Genomic DNA, 22,093 nt, shown 5'->3' on the forward strand with positions numbered 1-22,093 from the left:
CTACTTGTACTGATGTATTCTATTGACATAATGTATAGTTTTATTATTATAGATTTTATTTTTACTATTATAATACTACCCCTGAATATATTAATATCTATATATGCATTTCATATGTTGGTTCTTTTCCAGTGCCTCCCCTTTCATTTGTTCACTTTCTTATTTATTCATTCATTCCCAATTATTTCTTTTCTTTCTTTATTATTAATATTATTTTCTTCTTTTATTTGATTGTTATTATTATTTGTGCAAATGTGGGGGGATACAAGGTTCGACCACATCACTAGTGCCGTTTTTGTAAGAGTGAACATGTCGAAGTGGATTGAATGCGCATGCAACTGGATTCACTCCTAAATAAACTGATTCCCCCCTCAGGGCTTGGGAAAGGTTTTGAAGGAGTCTGGGTGGTAAACCTTTAGTCAGACTCTTTTTCTTTCAGTTCACTATCAGTGAATCGCTTTCTGTGAAAAATTTAGGCTGTGACGTCAGTCTCAAGTATGTCGGTTTTGATAAAAGCATCTGTTAAATGAAGAAATGCGACCTTTATCTTCAGTGTGGTTGTTCTGGACGGTAGAAACAGGTTGATGCCAAGCTTATTAAAAGCGACCATAAATGGATGCATGCAGAGAGTCTCATGAGAGACTCATTGGCATTTTCTCTAGAGGTCTCGTTCCTGGAGCCTGTGCTGATAGTGTCTCATGCTTTCTGCTGAAAGATGCATCACAAGGGTGTTATTTCTGAAGAACACACACACTAGCTTGTGGTTTGCATTATACGGCATTTACCTGAGAACAGCCATATGACTTGCCACAATACAGCGCCCTGTATTTCACTGTAAATAGATGGTGAGATTGCTGCAGGCGCTGTGTTTAAGTCTTTAAAATGATCTTCGTTGATGAGCTGTACACTGGAATATTTACAATTTCAATACTGCATTTGAATGTTGCATGAAATAATGAAGCATGTACATTTGGTTCAAATTGCATTAATTTGATTTTTGTTTAATTCACTTTCTTTTTCTGCCAAAATCAGGTGAAATAGGTGTTATTGGACCCCCGTTAGTACCTCTACAGAGCCCATAGGGGGCCACAAACACCATAGGGACCTTATGTGTGAACTACGACTAAATATATTTTTTTGACTAATACTCAAACCATCTAAAACCCACCTGTTTATTTATGGAAAAGGGGTCGAGGAGATGACCGAATGGTGGTCTTTGTGTTCTGTTCGCAAGAAGCGGGTTTATCTTTGTGAATCAGTGAATTGGAAGTCCTGCCCACATGTTCTCAGTGGAGGCCATGGGGACCTTCTACCTTGATGTGGGATGGCAAGAGATGAGTGTTGTCATAGTAACCATTATGTGGGTAGCCCTATCACTTGCTTCCTGGAATATAGCTTTGTGGTCTGAAACATTTTTCAATTTACCAAAACCACTCCCAGGGGGCTTCAGCATCAGCACTATGAATAGATTTTAAAATGTACGGTTTGGTCACGGCTAATAATTTTCCAGACCAACATCTAGTTAGTCAACAAGTTAGCTACTTGCCTTTTCATTTAGATATTATTTTCTCAAAAATGTATTATTTTCCACAAATGGTTAGTTTTTGTTTTTTCCCCATTTTCTTTAAAAATCTGTATTATTTGTAACTTATTTTCAAAAAAAGTTCATTTCCACAAATATTAACTTTTTATTTTATTTACAAATACTGAATTTTTTGCCACAAATATTATATTTATATATATATATATATATATACTCTTCTTTTTTAAATTATTATTATCCACAAATGTAAACTCTTTTTACAGTGTATTAGCTATAAGATTTAATTATAATTATTATTTGCAGTTATTTTATTGTAGTCTTTGAAAGTCAGCTCAGCTCAGTGCTACTTCTCTGTGTGGATGGGATGAGTCTGAGCACTGAAAGCACAAACCAGGGCCGTTTCTATGAACAGATTACCCACACGGGCTTGTGTTTATATCTGTCGTTTTGGAGAGGAGCGTTGTGGTTCCAAAAGGAAATACACGGCTCAGGAGTGTGTACACATGTATGTTTGTGTAAGTTGAGGCCAGATGCAGTGGAGATTAGGGGCTCTTCAGGGAAACACAACTGTCTCTTTTCCTGGAAGTGACTGCGCTTTCATGTGTATTAATCACTAAGAGCGAGCGAGCGAGGGAAGATCGACCGATCAACCCTCCACCACATCGACCAGTTTACGCAGTCAACCTCAGCGACCTATCTAACCTTATCAAACAAGGCTTCTCCGTTCCACTTTCTGAGTAAATACTTTCCTATTTGTGTCAGAATAACATGTGAATTAAATGTACAAAGTTGATCGATAATCTGCGTTGATATTGGTGAAGGGAAACCCCTTGATAAATACGCCAGCTGGGTGCATCGAATGATTTCCCCCTCACTTCCACATTATGATAACATGAATTCATTAGAATCAGGAAGCCACCACATCCCCCCCTCCCCAAAAAAAAGATAAGCTTACTTGTAACAAAGCTCTTCCTTTTGAACTTTGACATGTTTATATCCACTGTTTGGCTAATGATTGATTCGAACCTCTACATGTAACCAGAAAACAGCTCATTCCCATTGTTCTATCGAGGAGGATCACTCAGAACGGGTTCTGACACAGAATTAAACACAATCTGAGTCTTTCGACATCTCGTCATAGTCTTATCTGATGACTGAAGAGTGCAGATCACTTCCTTCAGCCGCGAATGGAATTCCAAGCAGTGATCTAAAGTTTACGTGAACCCTAGTGCCGAGTATTGTCTTGTTCTTAGTCATTTTTCTGCGTAACCCTGTCAGAAGTATCGTAGAGTTTTATTGATAATGTGTACGAGCATCTCTGGAGATCACATGCTCCTCCCCGTCACACTCCATCAGTCCTCACAACCCACTTCATTTCTTGTAAATGTCTGTCTGAGCCATAGGCAGTTTACGGTCACCACAGCTCCGCCCCTCATCCACGCTACTACCTAGATTAATCAGCCTTGTTCAGTGCAAGAACGACTGGCCTGACCTTCCTATAAGTCCCTGTCTGAATGTCATTTCAGGAATCCAGGTACACAAAGACTGTAATCTAGTAAAATACACCGTAGCTTAAACATGACCTGTCAGATTCGAAGAAAAAGGCGGGTTCCATGGGCAGGGATTAGGCGAAGATATGAATCTTGAATCTTGTTAGACATGGGTGAGGCTCAGTTTGGAAATTTCTCGCCTGTAGTCTATTTCAGCACTTTTGAGTATCATCTGAAATGTCTGGCCGTTATTTAGCGCATGGTGTTTAGATGAAAACTAATAGCCTTACTGAAAGAAAAGTTCTTGCCTACATAGATTATTTTTTTTTAGATATGTAAACCTTCATTTGAATATAATTTAAAAACATTTTATTTAAATATAACTAGTTATTTTGGTAGCCATTCATTTGAATACACTTAGACTTTAATTGAAATGTAATAGTTTGAAACGACTCTATTTGATGACTGCCTTTTTTCTAAATCTAATAATAATAACAAAAACAGTAATCAAGCATTTCCATTCAGGTCTCCGAGTCTTTGAATCCCCCAACACATAAAGTAAAAAAAAAATTGAGATGGTTTAAGTTGATTACAAATACATTTATTATTTTTATAAAAAGTATTATTTTGAAATAAATCTTTCTGCATAGCAGAAATAGAACCGAAGGAACACAATATTCCCGTATAGTGTAAACATTCACAAACAATGTAAACTTTCATTGTGCAGTGTTCAAGTCTGATATTCCAGAATGTGCTACAGTATGATTCCTGTGTCCTAAAACAGAACAGGACCACGAGGAGTCCATCAAGTATCTCCAGAATATTCCAGCAGCGCTTTAATGCAATGAGTCTGGTCTTCATAGCGGATGAGGGAAGGCATGGAGGAAGTCTTTGAGGATCGGGTGCACAGGGATGCGGTCGATGTCTTTTCCGCCGCATGTTTCGATAATCCGTCTGCGGCACAGCTGCTGCAGAGACTCCACCGGTTCTTTCCTGTAGGGCCTGACGAGACCCTTCTTCGGGGAACTGATGTAGTGCTCCAGCAGTTTGAAAAGACAGTCAAAAGATTGCTTGCTGCCAGTCAGACTGAATTTGGAATTCTTGAAGGTAATCCGGACGCTGACGGGACCGTTCTGTGCCGTGTAACTCAGTGTAAAGAAAACGTCGCTCTGACAACTGTCCCGGATCAGGAAAGTTCCCACTGGCTCCTTCTTCAGCTTCTGATGTGCTTCCTCCACAGTCATGGGACCCCAATAGAAGCCACTCTCCTCTAGCATTGAGGTGGTCTTCGCGATGGTCTTGAAGTCCCTGGCATAGTTGAAGGGCCTGAAATGTGTCTGGATAACCGCTGCCAGTTGGCTTGGCCTGGGTGTTTGGGATTGGGAGAACTTTGGGGAGGCTTCTGTCCTCGCTTGGGGTTCTTCCGTGCCTTGATTCCCTTCCACTGAACTGTGCGCCACCATCCTACAGGAAAGACCAACCAGTGTGGTCTTCCATGCCGTACCACAGGAAGATCATCTAGAGACTCATCTGTCTGTTGAAGAGCAAGTGAAGAACACCGTTAATCAGTGGCCTTTCCGAAATCGACTCCAAGTCAATCTACATGGTGTAAGTTACTGACAAACGCCACACAGGGGGCAATACATTCTCTCGTTTCATGGTAACATCTGGATTCACTCATCTGACTAATCCTTCATTATCAGGGCATTAGGTGTTTAAGTGTATTTGATAAAACTTTTTCAAAAGTTTATTTCATACGTCTTTATATTTTAACATTGCTACAGTAGCAATACAAAATATCTTACAAGTTAACTTGATGCGTGTTATTATAGCTAAGCGTTGCATCACAACGTAAATAAACAAAACAAAACGCACAATTACACATTTGAATCGAAAACAGTCCGTGAAACTGTTTTAACGGTAGCCTCAAAACTAGAATCTTACCGTTTTAGCGAATGTGAACTCCAAGAGCAGTCAGTACAACTCTGCCTTTGACAAACTCTCGTCGCCGTTTCCAAAATCAGGCGTGTTTGAACTCCCATTGATTTATTCCACCGTTATATCTCGATAGAGAGCTCCTCCGCGCGAGACAGAATCTTCTGCTCGTTCTAATGTCAGAATGAACTGACAGCGCTGTGAAAGCTCTACATATAAGGCGAACAGCTCCGCCCATTTCCCGGAATCCTTTCACTCTCAGGCTTTCTCTGAAATCAACTCAGGATTTGGCCACTCCTACCTGATAGTAAAGCGTCTTCTTTCACTTCTCTTATAAAAGTTTAAGCATTTCCAAATAAAGTTCCCTTTTTTCTTCTTCGTTTTTTTAACCAAAGAATAGATACCAAGAAAAGTATCTGAATGGACAATGATCAGCTAAGGTTAATGGCCACATTAATACCCTAATGTCATCATATATCAGTATTAGTAGGCTTAGTGTGTGTGTGTGTGTGTGTGTGTGTGTGTGTGATTCAATAAGTTCATGAATCTAAGGGTTGAACATGCTCATCTTACTGTTACGGTTGTTGTGAATTATGCATGTTTCCATTTGTCCTGTTAATGTAACACTGTGTTAGAGCTGACAGATCAGTTCAGATCCGTAAAGCCTTAGCCGTAAATGAAACTGAATTCTGCAGTAAATCCACATCTGCGGACCATGCAAGCATGTATCCATAAGTTTCTTATTCTTTTAAGTTTCTTACACCCCCTGATAGAGTTTAGATTGCATGACAGCATGCATATTAAAAACACTCAGACATGCACTGCACAAAAAGTTCTGCTTATTAGACATAATTTGTGCTAAAGTTATTACACAAAAAAGACCGTTTAAAAGTTTTGCATGCAATTTCAGGGGATTCAAAAATCTATTGTCTGCATGAGCTTTTAGTCTTCATGGCCCAGTCAATGTGATTTATATGTGAATAAGCCATACCTGAAAGCCCATTTAACAAGAAGAATGACATCAGCCTGTACAACAAAATACCTTTTAAATGAAATGAACTCTTCTGACTCTGTGATTCGTTTAAATGATATCATTGTGAAACTGAAATCCCAGTCATGCAAATTAGAGGGTGTATTTTCTTTACAATGAGATGTTTGCCTTTCAGTTACTGGTTATACTTTCGTTTCTCTTGTATTTCTCAGAAAGGCACATATTTACAGTAGGAGGACCACTAGTGGAGAATAACGTGCTTGCACTTCCACACATAAGGAAGAGAATCTAAACAAACCGGCATGTGTCAATTATCAGAGCTTTTCCCTGAAACAACCTTCTTTATCAGATTGAGCAACTGCTTGAACATGTTAGGCGCATTTTTATTCGATGACATTTTGGTGCAATGCCATCATCACCTTCATTACTATCTGTCTGGGTTCGTGTCGTCTCTAGATGCCTCCGCAGATATTTACAGTGTGTGGTGACAGGTCTATTTTTATTATTAATAATAATTTCATCACACACGCAAATGCATATTTCCAAACGCGCGCTGTGTTGTGGATGCAGCCAAAAGAAATCAGTTGCATATTTTTGCACATCTGTTTCATTCACAAAGCCAGATTAATTGAAAAAAGGCCAGATTCATAAAATCTGACTCAGTCAGCCACCTCTCTCTTAAACAGCAAAGTCACAGTACAGGAGACATCTGTAATATGCTTGCATCATTACTACATGTTAACATAATTACGTACATGAAATGATCCTTACCTTGTTCTTTCACGGCTGACATGCGTTGTTTGCTATTCAAACACATTTGCCTTTTTTATCTTCACCGCATAGCCACTCCAGGTGCTTTACGGGAAAACGAAAGTGAAAGCAGCTAGGTGCCTGGCCTGCTCCCATAGTGGCTATAATTTACTATAGATGGTGCTGTTTCTCCTAAATTGCAATTGTTCGAGTCACCTAATGCTATTCGTAGAAAATGAGGAATAGGCCTACTTCTTGAGATAGGGAATCCAACAATACAATCACCTAATTCTAAAACACGTAGAAACTATATGTTAAGATGAGCTGAACTTCACTTTCTCATTCTTTGCCTCCTTAGGAATTTGACCTGTCCTCCCGTCACGTAAAGCTGGCTACGTTATCACAAAAGCAATGCTGTTAAGCATCAGATAAAGAAAATAAACTCTGGTCACTTTCGGTTTGAACTTTATTATTATTATTTTTAAGTCATGTGATCCAGAGGCGACATCACTGAATTCCAAACCACGTAAACAAAGTCTCGTACGGTTTCCTAGAATAGTAGCCTATGTTTAGAAAAGCTTCTTCCCTTACGTTTTTATTTTTTATTATTATTATTATTTTTTTGTATGAATCCATTTGTTATCGCGACCCTTTTTTGCTTTGCATCAATATATTTTTCCAGTTTTATTTTATTTTTTATTTTTTTCACACAATTTACATAGCGACTTACAAATTACTAAGCAAACGTATACCATCTAGGCTACTTCTAAATTTTCAGTGCTTTTTTATAAATAATAATAATAATAATCCTTATAAATAAATAACAAACAAAGATAATGATGAAGATGCGTGTAATGGGCATGAATCATTATGAAGTTATTGGGAATTCATGAAAACGAGACAAAAAAATCCCTCGCATTCAGAAGCGTCACGTGCGTGGCGCCAGGCTTTACAAGAAAAGCTCGTCTTTGTGCTAAAGAACTTTGTTCACTGAAGAGGCGTGTATGTAGGACACAGGTTTACTGTTACATAATCAGGAGTCAGGTTTGTGGACAGGTGCTACAGGATTAGCCTACTCTTAACTGAAATAATATAAATGTATTTTTTTTAGGGAACGTTGTGGAAGTGCTTTAATCAAATGTTGAAAATTATTGTTATTCTGTTATTGTTATTTGAACAAGACGGAATACACATAGTGGTAGGCTACTTTGTGGCACAATTAAACAGTTTCAGTTCCCATTGACTGTATTTATTTGTCCACACAATGACAGTAAATATTTAATATTTCTTATGTTCTGCAGATGAAATATATTTATTTATTTATGTCGACTATCCCTTCAGAAATCTGCTGGCTAAGGTTAACTCTGTTGTACTGTACTGAACTAAACGTCTGATTTACACAGCTATAGGAAATAAAGGAACGGTTTTTCTGTAATTCATTTTCTCCTCAACGGATGTTTGTGCCTTGATAAGCAAATAGTGATTAATCATGTGAGTATGTATGTTTTGTCTTAAAGCTTTTGTATGTCTGTATTGAATTTCGTTTTATTGCGGTTTAGCAAACTCCTCCTGTTATTCCTGTTATTCCCATTTAACCCTCTATGGTACGCATTATGTTCTAACCATGAAATATTTTTTTAAATAAGTTTTTATTACATAAAATAGCTTCAATTATACAAATCCAAAAAGATTTTGTGAAATATTTCTTGGGCGGGTATTTAGGAAAACGTTGCCATATGGTAACAGTGTCACAATGGAAAATGGCCAAAAAAGTAGTTTTTCTATTAAATTATGATTATCTTTTCTATTTAAATTGACATTTCTTTTATAGATTGTTATACTTGGAACTCGTGCAAACCAAAAGTAGGTAGGTTCCTATCGTTTAACCTTCAAAATGGTAATTAAAAGTATTATTATAATGCTTGCAAACAGACAAAAAAAATTAGCTTTTGTACCATATGGATATCAAATTCATTAACTTTTTATTGTTTTACATCCACAAAGTTTCCAACAACAAAAACAAATATTTTTGAAAGTATTTTATACAAGTTAAGTAAATGTATGGTAGCTTGGAACATGCACTAATACCAAGTAGAACATGAAAATATAAAATACAGGTATTACGAAAGGCAGCTCCCCAAAGTAAAGTGAAAAGTGAAAGTTGTGACATTTGCCAAATTTGGTAACCCATACTTGGAATTGGTGCTCTGCATTAAAACCATCCAAGTGCACACACACACAGCAGTGAGAACACACCTGGAGCAGTGGGCAGCTATATATCCAGCGCCCGGGGAGCAAATGGGGGTTCAGTGTCTTGCTCAAGGGCACTTTAGCCATGGGTATTGAGGGTGGAAGAGAGCGCTGTTCATTCACAACCTCCCATCTACATCTCCTGCCAGCACCGAGACTCAAACTGGTGACTTTTGGGTAACTAGTCCAACACTCTGACCATTAGAGCACAGCTGCCCCTCAGTGTGGGTTTTCCCAGTCCATCCATGTGCACCCGTCTCAATCCAACTCATGTCAAATTTCATGACATCCCATGAAACTGCAAAAAGCAGTTCCTTTCAGCTGTGATGCAAAGGTACAAGTCAATTTTGCTGCACTTCATGCGGACGATCCACCTGCAGCCAGGGTATTTGCACTTCTCTTTCTTCTCCATGACAGGCCAACTCTGCACTCTTCCTATTGCCCTTTCCATAAAATATAGCTGTATTCATTTTCTGAAAAGAAGATATAATTTTGTTATTTATACATAAACAACTATACTACAATACACACTTAGAATCATTAAATAAATGTGATAATTTTATTGACGCTACTACCTATATGGCAACCTTGATATTTTCTTAATTTACAGTAAAACTTTTATAGACCAAATTGATTTATGAATTAAAATAGCTAATTTACTTACCAAAGATGTTGCAAAAAAATCCCCCTTGAGAAAAGATGTTTAGAAATTAGGTTAATAATGCAATTTCTGGAGCACTTCAACAGGTGTTTTCTGTGTGAGGTTGACCATGGGAAAATGAGTTTTGGGAGGACATTCAGTTGTCATGTGACTTAAAAACAGCACATCATTGGCTACCTTAAGGCCTACCCTTTTAATTCCCATAATGTGATAGATCGTAGTTTTTTTCAGAATAACAAAGAAATGAGTATAAATTCATTGTTGCCATATGGCAACTCCGTACCATAGAGGGTTAAGTGTCATTTCAACACCCTGGATATTGAAGTTGGAGTTCATGACTCCATCATTGTTAATGCAATTCTAGCGCCATCTTCTGGAAACTATACTATGTCTACCTCTATCACATCAGTGTTGGGCTCCTTACTCCAAATATGTAATTTATTACGCATTACTAGTTACTCCTTTTATATTATTGCTTTATGTATTACTTTCTGGCAACACTACTTCAGTCAAAGGTTATTACAAACACTCTTTTTTCATTTCTCTTTACCCATATATGATTATGCTTCATAATGTATTTTATCAAAAGAAATGGCGTTTGTAAGATGTTTAATCATAGTAATATCATTTATATGTGGATCAAAGGAGGGGCAAGCCATGAATTGCCAGAGTAATGCCATAACTTACACATCGGTTCTCAGAACTTTTTTTTTTTGTTGTTGTCCTGACAAAATCAATACAATGTCAATATTTCCATCCGCTGAATGTAAGCTTTTTCATATTTCAAGCTTGCTTGATGCACTTATGACTTCATGTGAATTATGAAAATAAAACTAGGTATTGTTGGATGTTAAATCAGCAGAGGTTAAGGCATCTATATAACCAACGAGCTGTTTTATGGATGGTAAATGTAATATTCTAACAAAAATCTTATTAGTAATTAATTGCACTACTAGGTACTGTAAAAAGTAATATTATTAGTTGCTTAAACTAGTTACTGCCCAACACTGGTTAACACTTTATTTGAGATTGTGAACAGGCAAATAATGTTGCTAATAATGACCAGTGCAGACGGATTTGGGCTGTTTTATTATATTTATTTATTTTCCAACATACTTTTGTCAAGGATCATTAAACATTTTAGTGCAGATGGTATTATATGAAGTATAAAAAGTTCTGCATCACTTTAGAAAAGAGGTGAAAAAATAAAAAAAAGACCATTTAAATTTGCGGAGTGACTTAAATAAACGTTCATCCACATCTCATGTTCATATTTGCTTCAGTTCCCTCCTGAAATTCAAGTGTTATCATGTGTGAAGCTGTTATCAGGAAAGAAAGGCTGGTTGTTTAGAGGACCCTTTTTTGTCTTGAATGTTAAGATAGCTAACGTTTCAGTTAGGATAAGTCCCATTCAGACACATTCAGCCGTCGGCAGTTCATGTGACTCTTCTGGCTTTTAAACAAGGCAAGTTTCTTTAGAACATTTCATAATGCTAATAAGTGCTTTAAATGAAACCTTTTAAATAATCATAACAGATTCCTAAGAAGAAAAATAAAAATAAAACCAGGGATAAGAATGGCTACATAAGATGATACAGAGCAGTCAGAAGGACTCAGCGCTCATTCAGTAAACAGATGTGTTTTAGTCTGGATTTATATGTGAAGTCTGTTGTAGTAGCCTACATCTGATCTCTTCTGGAAGCTGCTTCCTTCCAGCTGACTTGTTTTGAATGAAACCTTTGTTTTTCTAACTAACTTAGTCCTAATGATCCTAATGATTTGTTAGGTTTAGGCCTGTAAGACAAAGACTATATCATGCAAATGAAAAATTGTGTTTAAGAACGAGATTAAAACGCAATTATAATGGTTTGTAGAAAGAAAAAGAACACACTAAAATGCAATGATTGTTATGAGTTATTTAATCGCCTTTGCTATAAAATTGGCATATGAGCATTGAGCAATATTGATCTCTTCATATAACGTATGGATGTATTCTATTTACTTCGGGGTTAAACCTGCAGGCGTGATCTAGGTCGAATCAACCAAGCGCTACTTGATTATTATTCCTGTCGGAACTGAAAATGTCCCTTGAGTTCACCCGACCGACATTCAGTGACGGACTATCAACAATACGAATGTTTAGGTCTGTCTACTTCTACGGTAAAACGGGTTTTTGTCAGTTTAGCAGGAGTCACAACCGGACTATTATCCCGGCTGCTGTTTTCTCATGATTTCATTTTTAATTTGTTGGGAGCATGCCAGCGTTGGTTATCGCACAAAGTAGAGTTAACCTGCACGGCGTCGGTTACAAGATAAGAGCAACTTCTCAGAAGTCCTTGCCCTTTAAATCACACAAGGTAACTTTGTGAGTACTTAACTAATATTTACAACATGGAGTAGCATGTCCCTGCATTTGGTAACATTAAAAGTGCGAATTAAATCGATATGAGTTTTGCCCGGAGCGTGTAGTTTCCACACAAACGACCCGAATTCATGTTCAATTGATTTGTAAGGGGACGAGTACAGCAGATCTGTTCTCTCTGGATCTGTGGGGGCTTCTAAGCAAACTGCATGTTTGTTTTTGACTTGGCAACTCAAAACTTTCCATTATAGAAACTGTATGCATATTTACAAAAATTAATTTTTGCCTATACAGGAGTGTATCGTTTGGACTTTATAGCACACCACAATGGTGCTGAAGATCTTCTTTCCCCAGTGCTGTAACACTGCTGACAGCGGCCTGCTGGTGGGGCGCTGGATCCCGGGGCACACTTCTGCTGTGGTGCTGGCTGTCGTTCACTACCCCTTCATACCGGGACAGGTGAAGAAGTACCTGAGTGAGCTGCAGAGCCAGACTCAGGTGGAGCTGACCGTCCTGGGCTCCTGGAGTATGCCCAAAGAAGGCCAAGAAGGAATGGACAGCTTCCTAAAAGACCTGAGTACCATCTTTCCTCAGAAACGTTGGCTGCAGTTGAGCCGTGAGATTGGCAAAAGAGGCTTTACGTGTCAGGTGGTCCGAAACAATGGGATACATCTGCAGGAGCAGAAGAACGGCGATGATAAGATCATCCTCATTCATTACGATCAGAGGAAAGTGATGCTGTCCCAGCTTCACCCGGTACAGGATGTCGGCCAGAAGTCTGATGTTGAGCCCTCAGAGCTGCGCTTGGTCTTCCAGACAGTTGATCAAAGTCAGCCTCTCTTTTTCCTCGACAAATATGATGATGGGCCACTCAAGCTCACCCACTGGCAGTCTGAAGGCAGGGAGGCTAGTATTATTGCAGAGCTTCTGAAACAAGCGTCGGTCCCGCTCTGCATCTTCCTGACATGGCTGCTGTCTCTGTGGCACTGGTTGTGCAGTTTCAGGTGAGTTGATGTGTCTCGGCTTGAACCTGTTCAGTCGAGACTGAAGAGTGATGATGACAATTCATACTCGGATCTTTTGGTATTTTACAGGATTTTACATTTGAGTCCAGTGTTGTTCATCTCAAGCAAGCTGTCCACCTGTGTTCAGTTGGGATACAGAGCGGTTCATTTCAAGACTGTTTTCTCTCCTAAAAAAGCTGCTACACACATGGAATTCATGAGGTACAGTACTTGGGTCGGTGACAAACAAGAGCATCATTGATAACAAAAAGACAAAGATTTGGTTTAGAATACACGTGCCAACTTCTTAGAAATGTACTCTTTGAATTCATGTTGGTTTCATTAGGTTTTTTTTTAAAACGCTTCACTAATTTTGAGAAAAGTTGTAATATTAGGACATTTGTAGCGTAACATTAATGAAAAATGTTTTCCAATGATTGTATAAATTAAGAGTTTTTACATCTCTCTTTCTCTCTTTATCTGCGTGTACTGTATATATATATATATATATATATATATACAGCCTTGTCATAGAAAGGTAAAAAAAAAAACACAGTAAATACCACATGTTACTTATTTTTAAAAACACAAATTGAGACAAAGCATTGTGTTATTGATCCATGCATCATGTTGCTCTTTTGTTATTAAAAATAAATCATATTCTCACACCCTTCTTTTTTTTATTCTTTGCAGAAAAGCAAACATTTTCGTGTCTTTTCTTGTGGACATAGCCCTTGGTTTGCTGCTTGTCTCATGGCTTTATAGGGAGAATCGTATCAGCAAATTGGCAGATACTTTGGTACCTGTGGCTGATGTAAGTATGACACACATTATATCACACTTGTGGAAAAGTCTGGAATCAGTAAGATTTGCTGATATTTTTGGAAGTCTTGTATGCTTGACAAAGCTGCATTTGTTTGCTGTCAACTGTCATAATTTTACTTGCTGAATAAAAATATAAATTTATTCTAAAAAAAAATAAAATAATCGTTTTAACCCCAAACAAAGATTTAAAGGGTAGTGTGTATATATAAATGTGTAGTCCGATGTCTATCTGACAATCTTGGGTTCTCTGGCAGCGTGTGGCTAAAGAGCTGCAGGAGCTGTTAGAATGGCTGATGGGAGCTCCTGCTGGACTGAAGATGAACAGAGCTCTTGACCAGGTCCTGGGGAGATTCTTTCTCTACCACATTCATCTGTGGATCAGTAAGTAGATCTTCAGTTCTAGCATTCTCATAGTGGTACATTTACATGAAGTCATTTAGCAGACACTTTTATCCAAAGCGACTTACAAATGATGGCAATGGAAGCAATCAAAAACAACAATGCATGTGCTATAATAAGTCTCAGTTAGATTAATGTAGTACATGTAGCAAGGTTTTTTTATTATATAATAATAAAAAGCTAGTGTTAGAGGCCTTTTTTGCTTTTTGTTAATTGTATAGTAAATAGAAAGAAAATGAATAGAATATAAAAAAAAGTAGAGAAACTAGTGTAAGTTTTTATATATATATATATATATATATATATATATATATATATATATAAAAGCAAGCCGTTATAGTCCAAGTCTAAAAGAGGCAAGGTTATTATTATTTTTTTTTTATTTTTTTTTTTTTATTATGTTTGCTCAACTAATCTTTCTCAAACTATCACGACTTGCCTAAAATAAAATCTATAGATATAAAACAGTTCAAGCATTTAACAATGTTTAAATGTTAAACCTAGATAAATGTGTGCTATATCCAATAGTGCAGAGACGCTTTGCAGGACATGGCTGTGCCAGTGCAATAATTGTTTTTCAGTGGATACGCCGTCATTTTTTTTTTATTTTTTTTTTATATAGTTAAGAGTAATCATTCGCAACTGCTTAAGTAGGGTCTACTTTTATTTGTGTGTACTCACAATATCAACAAAACGTTGTGATTTTATAAAATAAAGAAAACAAAAATGATGTGCTTTCTGCCATCTCGTCTTTAACAGGAGTACAAAAATGAACTGAAGCTCAGCAAAAACATGCCTCATAGATATGATAAACATCTATAGAAAAATTTAAATGACTACTTAATGAAATAAAACAAATCGAAAACAAAAACTCTTTCATTATAATCATAATCTGTAAAGATGCACTTCTCTCTAAAGGCACCTCTGTGGATCGGCAACTTCATCCTTGCGACACAGACTCAGAAAACACTAGTTTATTAGTAAATATAATTCAGAGATCTCCTTACTATTTCTCTGTCACATTTATGGTAATTACTTATACTGTTTTTTTGCGACTGGCTTAAGCCTATTGCATGTACATTTGAGGCCATGCACCATACTGCTGCTGGTTGGATAGTAAACACTGTCGAGCCACTCTTGACAGTCGGGGTAGCACGGTCTCGTGTTGTTTCCACCAGCGCTGCAATTATTTATTTTCATCACTAACTGATGGATGTCTAAACTAAAAAAATAGACAGGAAGCCTACCAGGCCCGGCCTGTGTCTGAACTATGACGTGAAAATTGGCCTGAGGGGCCCGGGCTGAAATGCAGGGCTCTAAGAACAAGAGCTTGAAGAAGGAGTTGTGAAGCATGTTTCGAAAGAAAGGGCCTGATCTTCTTGATATTAAATAAAGCAAATCTGCAGGACCAGACAGTTTTAGCAATGTGGTCTGAGAAAGTCAGATGATCATCTATCATAACTCCAAGGTTTCTGGCTGTTTTTGAAGGAGTTATGGTTGATTTGTGATGTGATGTGTTCTGGATGGTGAAATTGTGATGAAACAATGGTGGAACCACAAGCAGTTCTGTCTTGGCAAGGTTGAGTTGATGGTCCTTAATCCAGCAAGAACTGTCTGTTAGACAAACTGAGATGTGAGCAGCTATCATCGGATCTTTAGGATGGAATGAGAGGTGGAGTTAATTGTCATCAGCGTAGCAGTGATATGATAAGCCATGTTTCTGAATGACAGAGCCTAGTGATGCCATGAATACACAAGAGAAATGGTCCAAAACCTGAGCCCTGAGGCACCCCAGTAGTTAGATGTTGTGACACCTCATCTCTCCAAGATACCTTGAAGGACCTAGAGGTAAGTCTCAAACCATTGGAGTGCGGTTCCTGAGATGCCCTTTGCCAATAGGTTTGAGGGAGGATCCGGAGGTTAAACGTCAAAGCAGCGGACAGATCCAGTAAGATAAGTATTGTAAAGTCTAAAATTTCCACTTTTGCCAGTCTTTGGGCTTCTGAGAGCAAGGCGATCTTGGTTCAATGTCAAGGAGGTTGTTCTGTGTGAGAAAGGCAGAGACTTGGTTGAACACAGCACATTCAAGTGTTTTTGCAATGAAAGGAAGAAGGGAAACCGGTCTGTAGTTCTCTGAAAGAGATGGGTTAAGGGTTATTTCTTAGTAATGGGGTTATACAAGCCTGTCTAAATGCTGAGGGGAAAGCACCTGTGTGAAGGAATGTGTTGATGAGTGAGTGCAGGCACAACTGCAGGAGAAATGGTTTGAAAGAGATGAGATGGAATAGGATCAAGCGAACGAGTATTAGGATGATTAGAAAGGATGAGTTTGGAGACTTCTTCCTCAGAGAGTGAAGAGAAGGATGTGAAATGAGTGTATGTTCGCTGGTAAGATATGCTTAATGATTAATGTCCCATGCTTAATGAATGACTCGCATCTGTGTTTTGTGATTGTGTCTGCAGGTTACATCCACCTGATGTCTCCTTTCATTGAGAGGATCCTGTGGTATGTTGGACTCTCAGCCTGCTTGGGATTGACCTTTGCTCTTTCCGTATTGTCTGACATCGTGGCCCTCCTCACTTTCCACATCTACTGTTTTTATGTGTACGGGGCAAGGTGAGATTTGGTTTTGTTGCAACGTACTGTCATCTTTGTGCATTTCCAGTAGAGGGCAATATCAACTTTTATATCTGCGCCTCTTAAAGGGATAGTTCATCCAGAAATAAATATTATTTACTCATTCACTTTGTCATTCTAAACCTGTATGACTTTCTGTTTTCACAACATGTCCAATGTCCAGGCTGCTTTTTAACGTATTATACTAGTGGATAGGAATCATGGACCACCAAGGTCACTGTTCCCTTTCATTGCTTGAAATAAAAGTGATTTTTATGTTCCATTCTAGAAAGAACATTACACAGGTTGGGAAAGACATGAGAGAACATAAACCATAACAGAAATTTAGGTGTACTATCTCTTTAAGATTCTATCTCAGATTTTTCTGGGCAGTTACTTGTCATTTATATTTAGAGTCTTGCATCTTTTGTTTACATATTAACCTTGACACAAAATTCCAGGGACTTTAATCTTTTCTGAGAACTGCAGTACAGTTTATTTGTTTTGTGAAGTGTACTTTCCCATCTCTGCTGTCAGACTCTACTGTCTGAAGATCTATGGTCTCTCCGCCCTGTGGCGGCTCTTCAGGGGAAAGAAATGGAATGTATTGAGGCAGAGGGTTGACTCGTGCTCCTATGACCTGGACCAGGTACATGTCCTACACAACTGCCATCTATTAAGCACATCCCTACAGAACACATCTGACACTGCTCCGTTTCCTTTGCAGTTGTTCATTGGCACTTTGCTCTTTACGATTCTGCTGTTCCTGCTTCCCACCACTGCCTTGTATTACCTCGTCTTTACTCTGGTGAGTCTAGTTTCACACTTTTTCCATCTCAACAGTTTTTTTAATGTTACATCGGTCCAGAAGTCAGCTACATTTCTTTGCCTTCTAGATGTGACCCTAGACCACAAAACCAGTCATAAGGGTCAATTTTAAAAGTAGAAAGCAGAGTAAAAGAAAGCTGGAAGCTGAATAAACCTATGGTTTGTTAGGACAAGACAATATTTGGCCGAGGTACAACTATCTACTGGAATCGGAGGGTCCAAAAAATCGGAATTGAAATATTCAGAAAATCGCCTTTAAAGTTGTCCAAAGCAATGCATGTTACTAATAAAAAGTTTTGATATATTTACGGTAGGGAATTTACAAAATATCTTCATGGAACGTGATTTTTACTTAATATCCAAGAAATAAATAATTTTGGCCCAATACAGTGTATTGTCGTCTATTGCTACAAAATATACCTGTGCTACTTATGACTGGTTTTGTTTTTATTTTTGGGGAGCATTATGAATTAGGTCATTATGAAAATTATTAAATCATTATATGGTAATTATCATGTTTTAGCTATTGACTCTTGATGATTTTATTGCTTGCGATGGCCTGTATAGTACTGTTCAAAGGTTTATGGTCTGTGTGATTTGATTTTTTATTTTTTTATTTTTTATTGTTAAGTATATAAAAGTCTTTTATGCTTACCATCACTGCATATATTGGATCAAAAATGCAATAAAAATAGGAATATTGTAAAATATAATTACAATTTAAAATAACAATGTAATATATTTTAACATGTATTATATTCACTTGATAGCAAAGCTGAATTTTCAGCAGTCATTAAAGTTTCACATAATACTTTAGAAATCGTTCTAATATGCTGATCTGCAAGAAACGTTTCTTATTATCGATGTTGAAAAGAGTTGTGTTGCTTAATACTATTGTGTAAATCATAATGCTGTATTTTTTTTTTAAGATTTATAAAAATCATAAATATTTGAATATATATTGCTAACATAAGTATGTTGTTTCTGTGTTTCTAGCTGCGGCTGGTGGTGGTGCTGTTTCAGGGAGTGATTCATCTTAGTGTGGACTTCATCAACTCCTTGCCCCTGTTTGCCATCGGCCTACGGATCTGCAGACCATACAGACTGGCAGGTAAGCCATAATCTTTCACACACTGAAATCAATCAAAAAACCTCATACATCTTTTTACTTTCTGATGATAGAGATGAAACTCTGAGCATTCTTCCAGGCCATGTACTGCAGTCATATACTGACCTCCTGTGAAAACCGCTTGCTTAATTATGTGTTTATACAACTGATTAGTACTTTACCCATCTCTTTGTATTCCAGAGGGCGTTAAATTCAATGTGATTTGTCAGGAGCCAGGAACTCCTCTTCACCTGATGATGGAGGTAGGTTGATTGCTGCTAAAACAGCTCGTCGTCCCATGGTTTATTTATGCTTGGGTTTCATTTGTGGTTTGGGTTTGACCTGTTGATTTTGTGGGATGGATGTGAGGGTTATTGACTAGCTTTGCTTGGCTCACTGTGGAGTGCAAACACTGGACATCCTTTACTTGTCTCTGTACCAGATGAGCAAACATGAATGAAAAATGTATTTTCTTTTCTCCAACTTCAGATCAACCCACTGAAATGCAGCTCTGTACTGCAGTGTTACCGGACGCCCACTTATAGCTGTAACCCTAAGGATTCCTGGGCCGCGTTGTGCAAGAAGCTGTTTGTAGGAGAACTCATTTACCCCTGGAAGCAGAAGACTGACAAGACTGACAAGACTGACTAACTCTGGGCACTGGGAGAAAGTTGCTCTATTGGAGTCCAGTGACGCTCAAAATAGTCTTAGTTAAATAGTCTTACTTAGGTTTTTAACAGAAGTAGATATTCTTTCATTTGTAGATTAAAATCATGATCTTTCCTTTTCTAAACACTTTGATTTAAACTGATTTTTATTTTTGTATTTATTTTAAAGCTACTTTTTATAACACTGAAGATTATTACATCCAGTATATTAAAACATTGATATTTAAAAACTTGTTGCTCATTCGCTGCCATAATTGAATGAAGATCACTTGAAGCGGAGTTGACACTGTTGACATCTCCTCAGTTTTTTTTTTTGCTGTCTCTCACGATGCACAGATAGAAAGAGAATGACTGGTAAAAGTAAGCTATAAAATGTTAGACAGTTATGAGTCTAATCTATCTGATTAATGTGTACTGACTCTGAATGTTGAATGTAATACAGATTAGTGTCAATCAGTTGACCATGAACCACTTGTTATGCCAGTGTTGCCAAATTGTTGTTTTGTAGCTATTATTATTATTAATGTTAATGATTTATAAAATCAAGATCTTTATAAATGCAGTTGATCATAATGTTAATATATATTTGTGCTGTTCATTTTCAAAATCTTAATGTACCTCAATAAAGTTAGTTTAATACCTTTTTGTAGACTGCAGTGTCATTGTGCATCTTAGATCATGTGTTTCATGTTTGGACTTGAAATGGTTGCTATTTAAAGTTTACCCATTTTCGGAGACGTGCTAGTGTATAACCAGTCTTGCATCTTTTGTTTGGGAGAACAGCCGGTGAAGAATGTGCTCTGGACTGAGAGCACAACACAGAAATAATGGACTTCTGACTATTCAATGCAAATCCAAAACACATGAAAAACATCTGAACTGGGGATTCACCTTCAGTTTTTTTTTTTTTAAGGCAAAATAACCTGACACACAGATGGGTAGTCGAAAACAGAAATATATATGTTATTCCTAGCATAGCTATAACTCCAACTCTCTTTATGTCTCTCTATATATGATTTTTTTTTTTTTTTACAATAAATGTTATTAAATTGATCAAAATACTTAAATAGTGTTACAAAATATTTATATTTCAAGTAAATGCTGTTTTTTTTAATTAATCAAAGAATCATGAAAACAAATGCATAGTTTCTACATAAATATTAAGATCTGAAATGTTTCTTGAGCAGCAAATCATATCAGAATGATTTCTGATGAATCATGTGAATCTGAAGAATGGAGTAATGATGCTGAACACTCAGCTTTGCCATCACAGGAATAAATTACATTTTAAAATATAAATATATATATAAAAAAAGTTATTTTCAATTTTAATAATATTTCACATTCTACTGTATTTGAGTCTTATAATTTATATTTTATTATTAGTATGTCTGTGTTTTACAGTGCATATAGTCATTTATTGGAAGTTCTCTATACATGACTGTAAAAACTGAAATGTGCAGAATTCTATTTAAACGGCTGTCTCACATCTCATCCTAGGAGAACAAGTGATATTATGCATGTGTTGAGGAAGAGCGTTTATGTTTTTTAATGGCTGGGATAGAAGATGAAGCAGGGTCCAGATGTCCCCTTGTCTCCCTTGAGACCCTTGTGTAGCTGTAGTCTCGATGGGCAGACACAAAGACTTCATACAGAAATTAGCATTTTAATCTATTCAGGGGGAGGGGAATTATCTTCTTGTGATCCCTGAAAGTGCAGAGACCTCTGGCTTGTGCCCAACACATGGACCCTCCTGCATCTGCCACACAACCAGCAACCTGGAATATAAGTGCTGGAAACAGAAGGTGAAAACAGTACATTTCGATTTTTTAAAGATATATTTAAAGGGATAGTTCACCCAAAAAAATCATTATTTACTCACATTATGTATGCAGAATATTGGGTACTGACAGCCTCAGTCACCATTCACTTTCACAGCATTAAAGAAATGAATTAGTACCAACTGTCCCTCAGCTTAAAATGCTACATAATTAAAAAAGAAAGTTTGTTGGACATAAATAACCTGTCTTTATATACACACAAATGAATTAAGCCAGTTGCCCGTGGGTTGTGCTGTGTGTACTGAACAGTTGTGTATCAAAACTTAGTATGCTGCCTACCTAGCCAAGGCATGAAACATTTATACAAAACACAACTAAAGATTTTTCTTACTGCTCATGCCTGGTTAAATGTTTATATTATTTATTTATTTGGTGAATTATTTAAGTATTATCTAACGTTATTAGATAGTATTACATGATTCTCTCAGAACAATTTGTCCTTAGAAGGTTTGTGTGTATTTTGTCAAAATATTTTAATTATACTTTATATTACATTATTTATTTATTATTAATTTACTTTATATCACAGTATTTTAATTATATTTATATTATTTATATAAACATTTTAATTATTTTTATATAAAATTATTAAAATTGTTTATATCACAATATTTGCATTGTGCATATCACAATATTTTAATTATACTTGTATACTTCATTTATTTATTACAATTTAAGTATATAAGTTTATATTACTTTTATATAAATATTTTTATTATTTTTTTCAAAATATTTGAAATATAAATATATTTAATGACATTTTAAATTAAATACTTAATATAGCTTTATTAGCTTCATTAGTGTCCCCTAATTTTATTTAT

At 36.8% G+C, this 22,093-nt stretch overlaps 2 protein-coding genes across 4 annotated transcripts; one reads left to right on the top strand and one right to left on the bottom strand.

Moving 5' to 3' along the window:
- Nucleotides 1–3,612: 3,612 nt before the first annotated feature.
- LOC127953841 (suppressor of cytokine signaling 1) lies at nt 3,613–6,590 on the bottom strand. Its single transcript, XM_052553173.1, has 2 exons — nt 4,978–6,590; nt 3,613–4,567 (listed from the first exon to the last, which is right to left on the bottom strand). Exon 2 carries the CDS (start codon nt 4,494–4,496, stop codon nt 3,891–3,893), a length of 606 nt encoding a protein of 201 aa, XP_052409133.1. The 5' UTR covers nt 4,497–4,567; nt 4,978–6,590; the 3' UTR covers nt 3,613–3,890.
- Nucleotides 6,591–10,896: 4,306 nt separating this feature from the next.
- Nucleotides 10,897–20,076, top strand: LOC127953746 (phosphatidylinositol N-acetylglucosaminyltransferase subunit Q). 3 transcript variants are annotated; one of them, XM_052553028.1, is made up of 11 exons: nt 10,897–11,085; nt 12,277–12,986; nt 13,077–13,208; nt 13,680–13,800; nt 14,066–14,192; nt 16,674–16,827; nt 17,365–17,476; nt 17,555–17,635; nt 18,652–18,766; nt 18,965–19,026; nt 19,253–20,076. In XM_052553028.1, exons 2-11 carry the CDS (start codon nt 12,310–12,312, stop codon nt 19,412–19,414), a joined length of 1,743 nt encoding a protein of 580 aa, XP_052408988.1. In that variant the 5' UTR covers nt 10,897–11,085; nt 12,277–12,309; the 3' UTR covers nt 19,415–20,076. The 3 variants fall into 3 exon arrangements, with proteins under 3 accessions (XP_052408988.1, XP_052408989.1, XP_052408991.1); XM_052553029.1 differs by lacking the exon at nt 10,897–11,085 and adding an exon at nt 11,234–11,977; XM_052553031.1 differs by lacking the exon at nt 10,897–11,085 and adding an exon at nt 11,708–11,985.
- Nucleotides 20,077–22,093: the final 2,017 nt, after the last annotated feature.

Source organism: Carassius gibelio, chromosome B3 (genome assembly GCF_023724105.1).
Source record: "Carassius gibelio isolate Cgi1373 ecotype wild population from Czech Republic chromosome B3, carGib1.2-hapl.c, whole genome shotgun sequence".
Lineage (NCBI taxonomy): Eukaryota > Metazoa > Chordata > Actinopteri > Cypriniformes > Cyprinidae > Carassius > Carassius gibelio.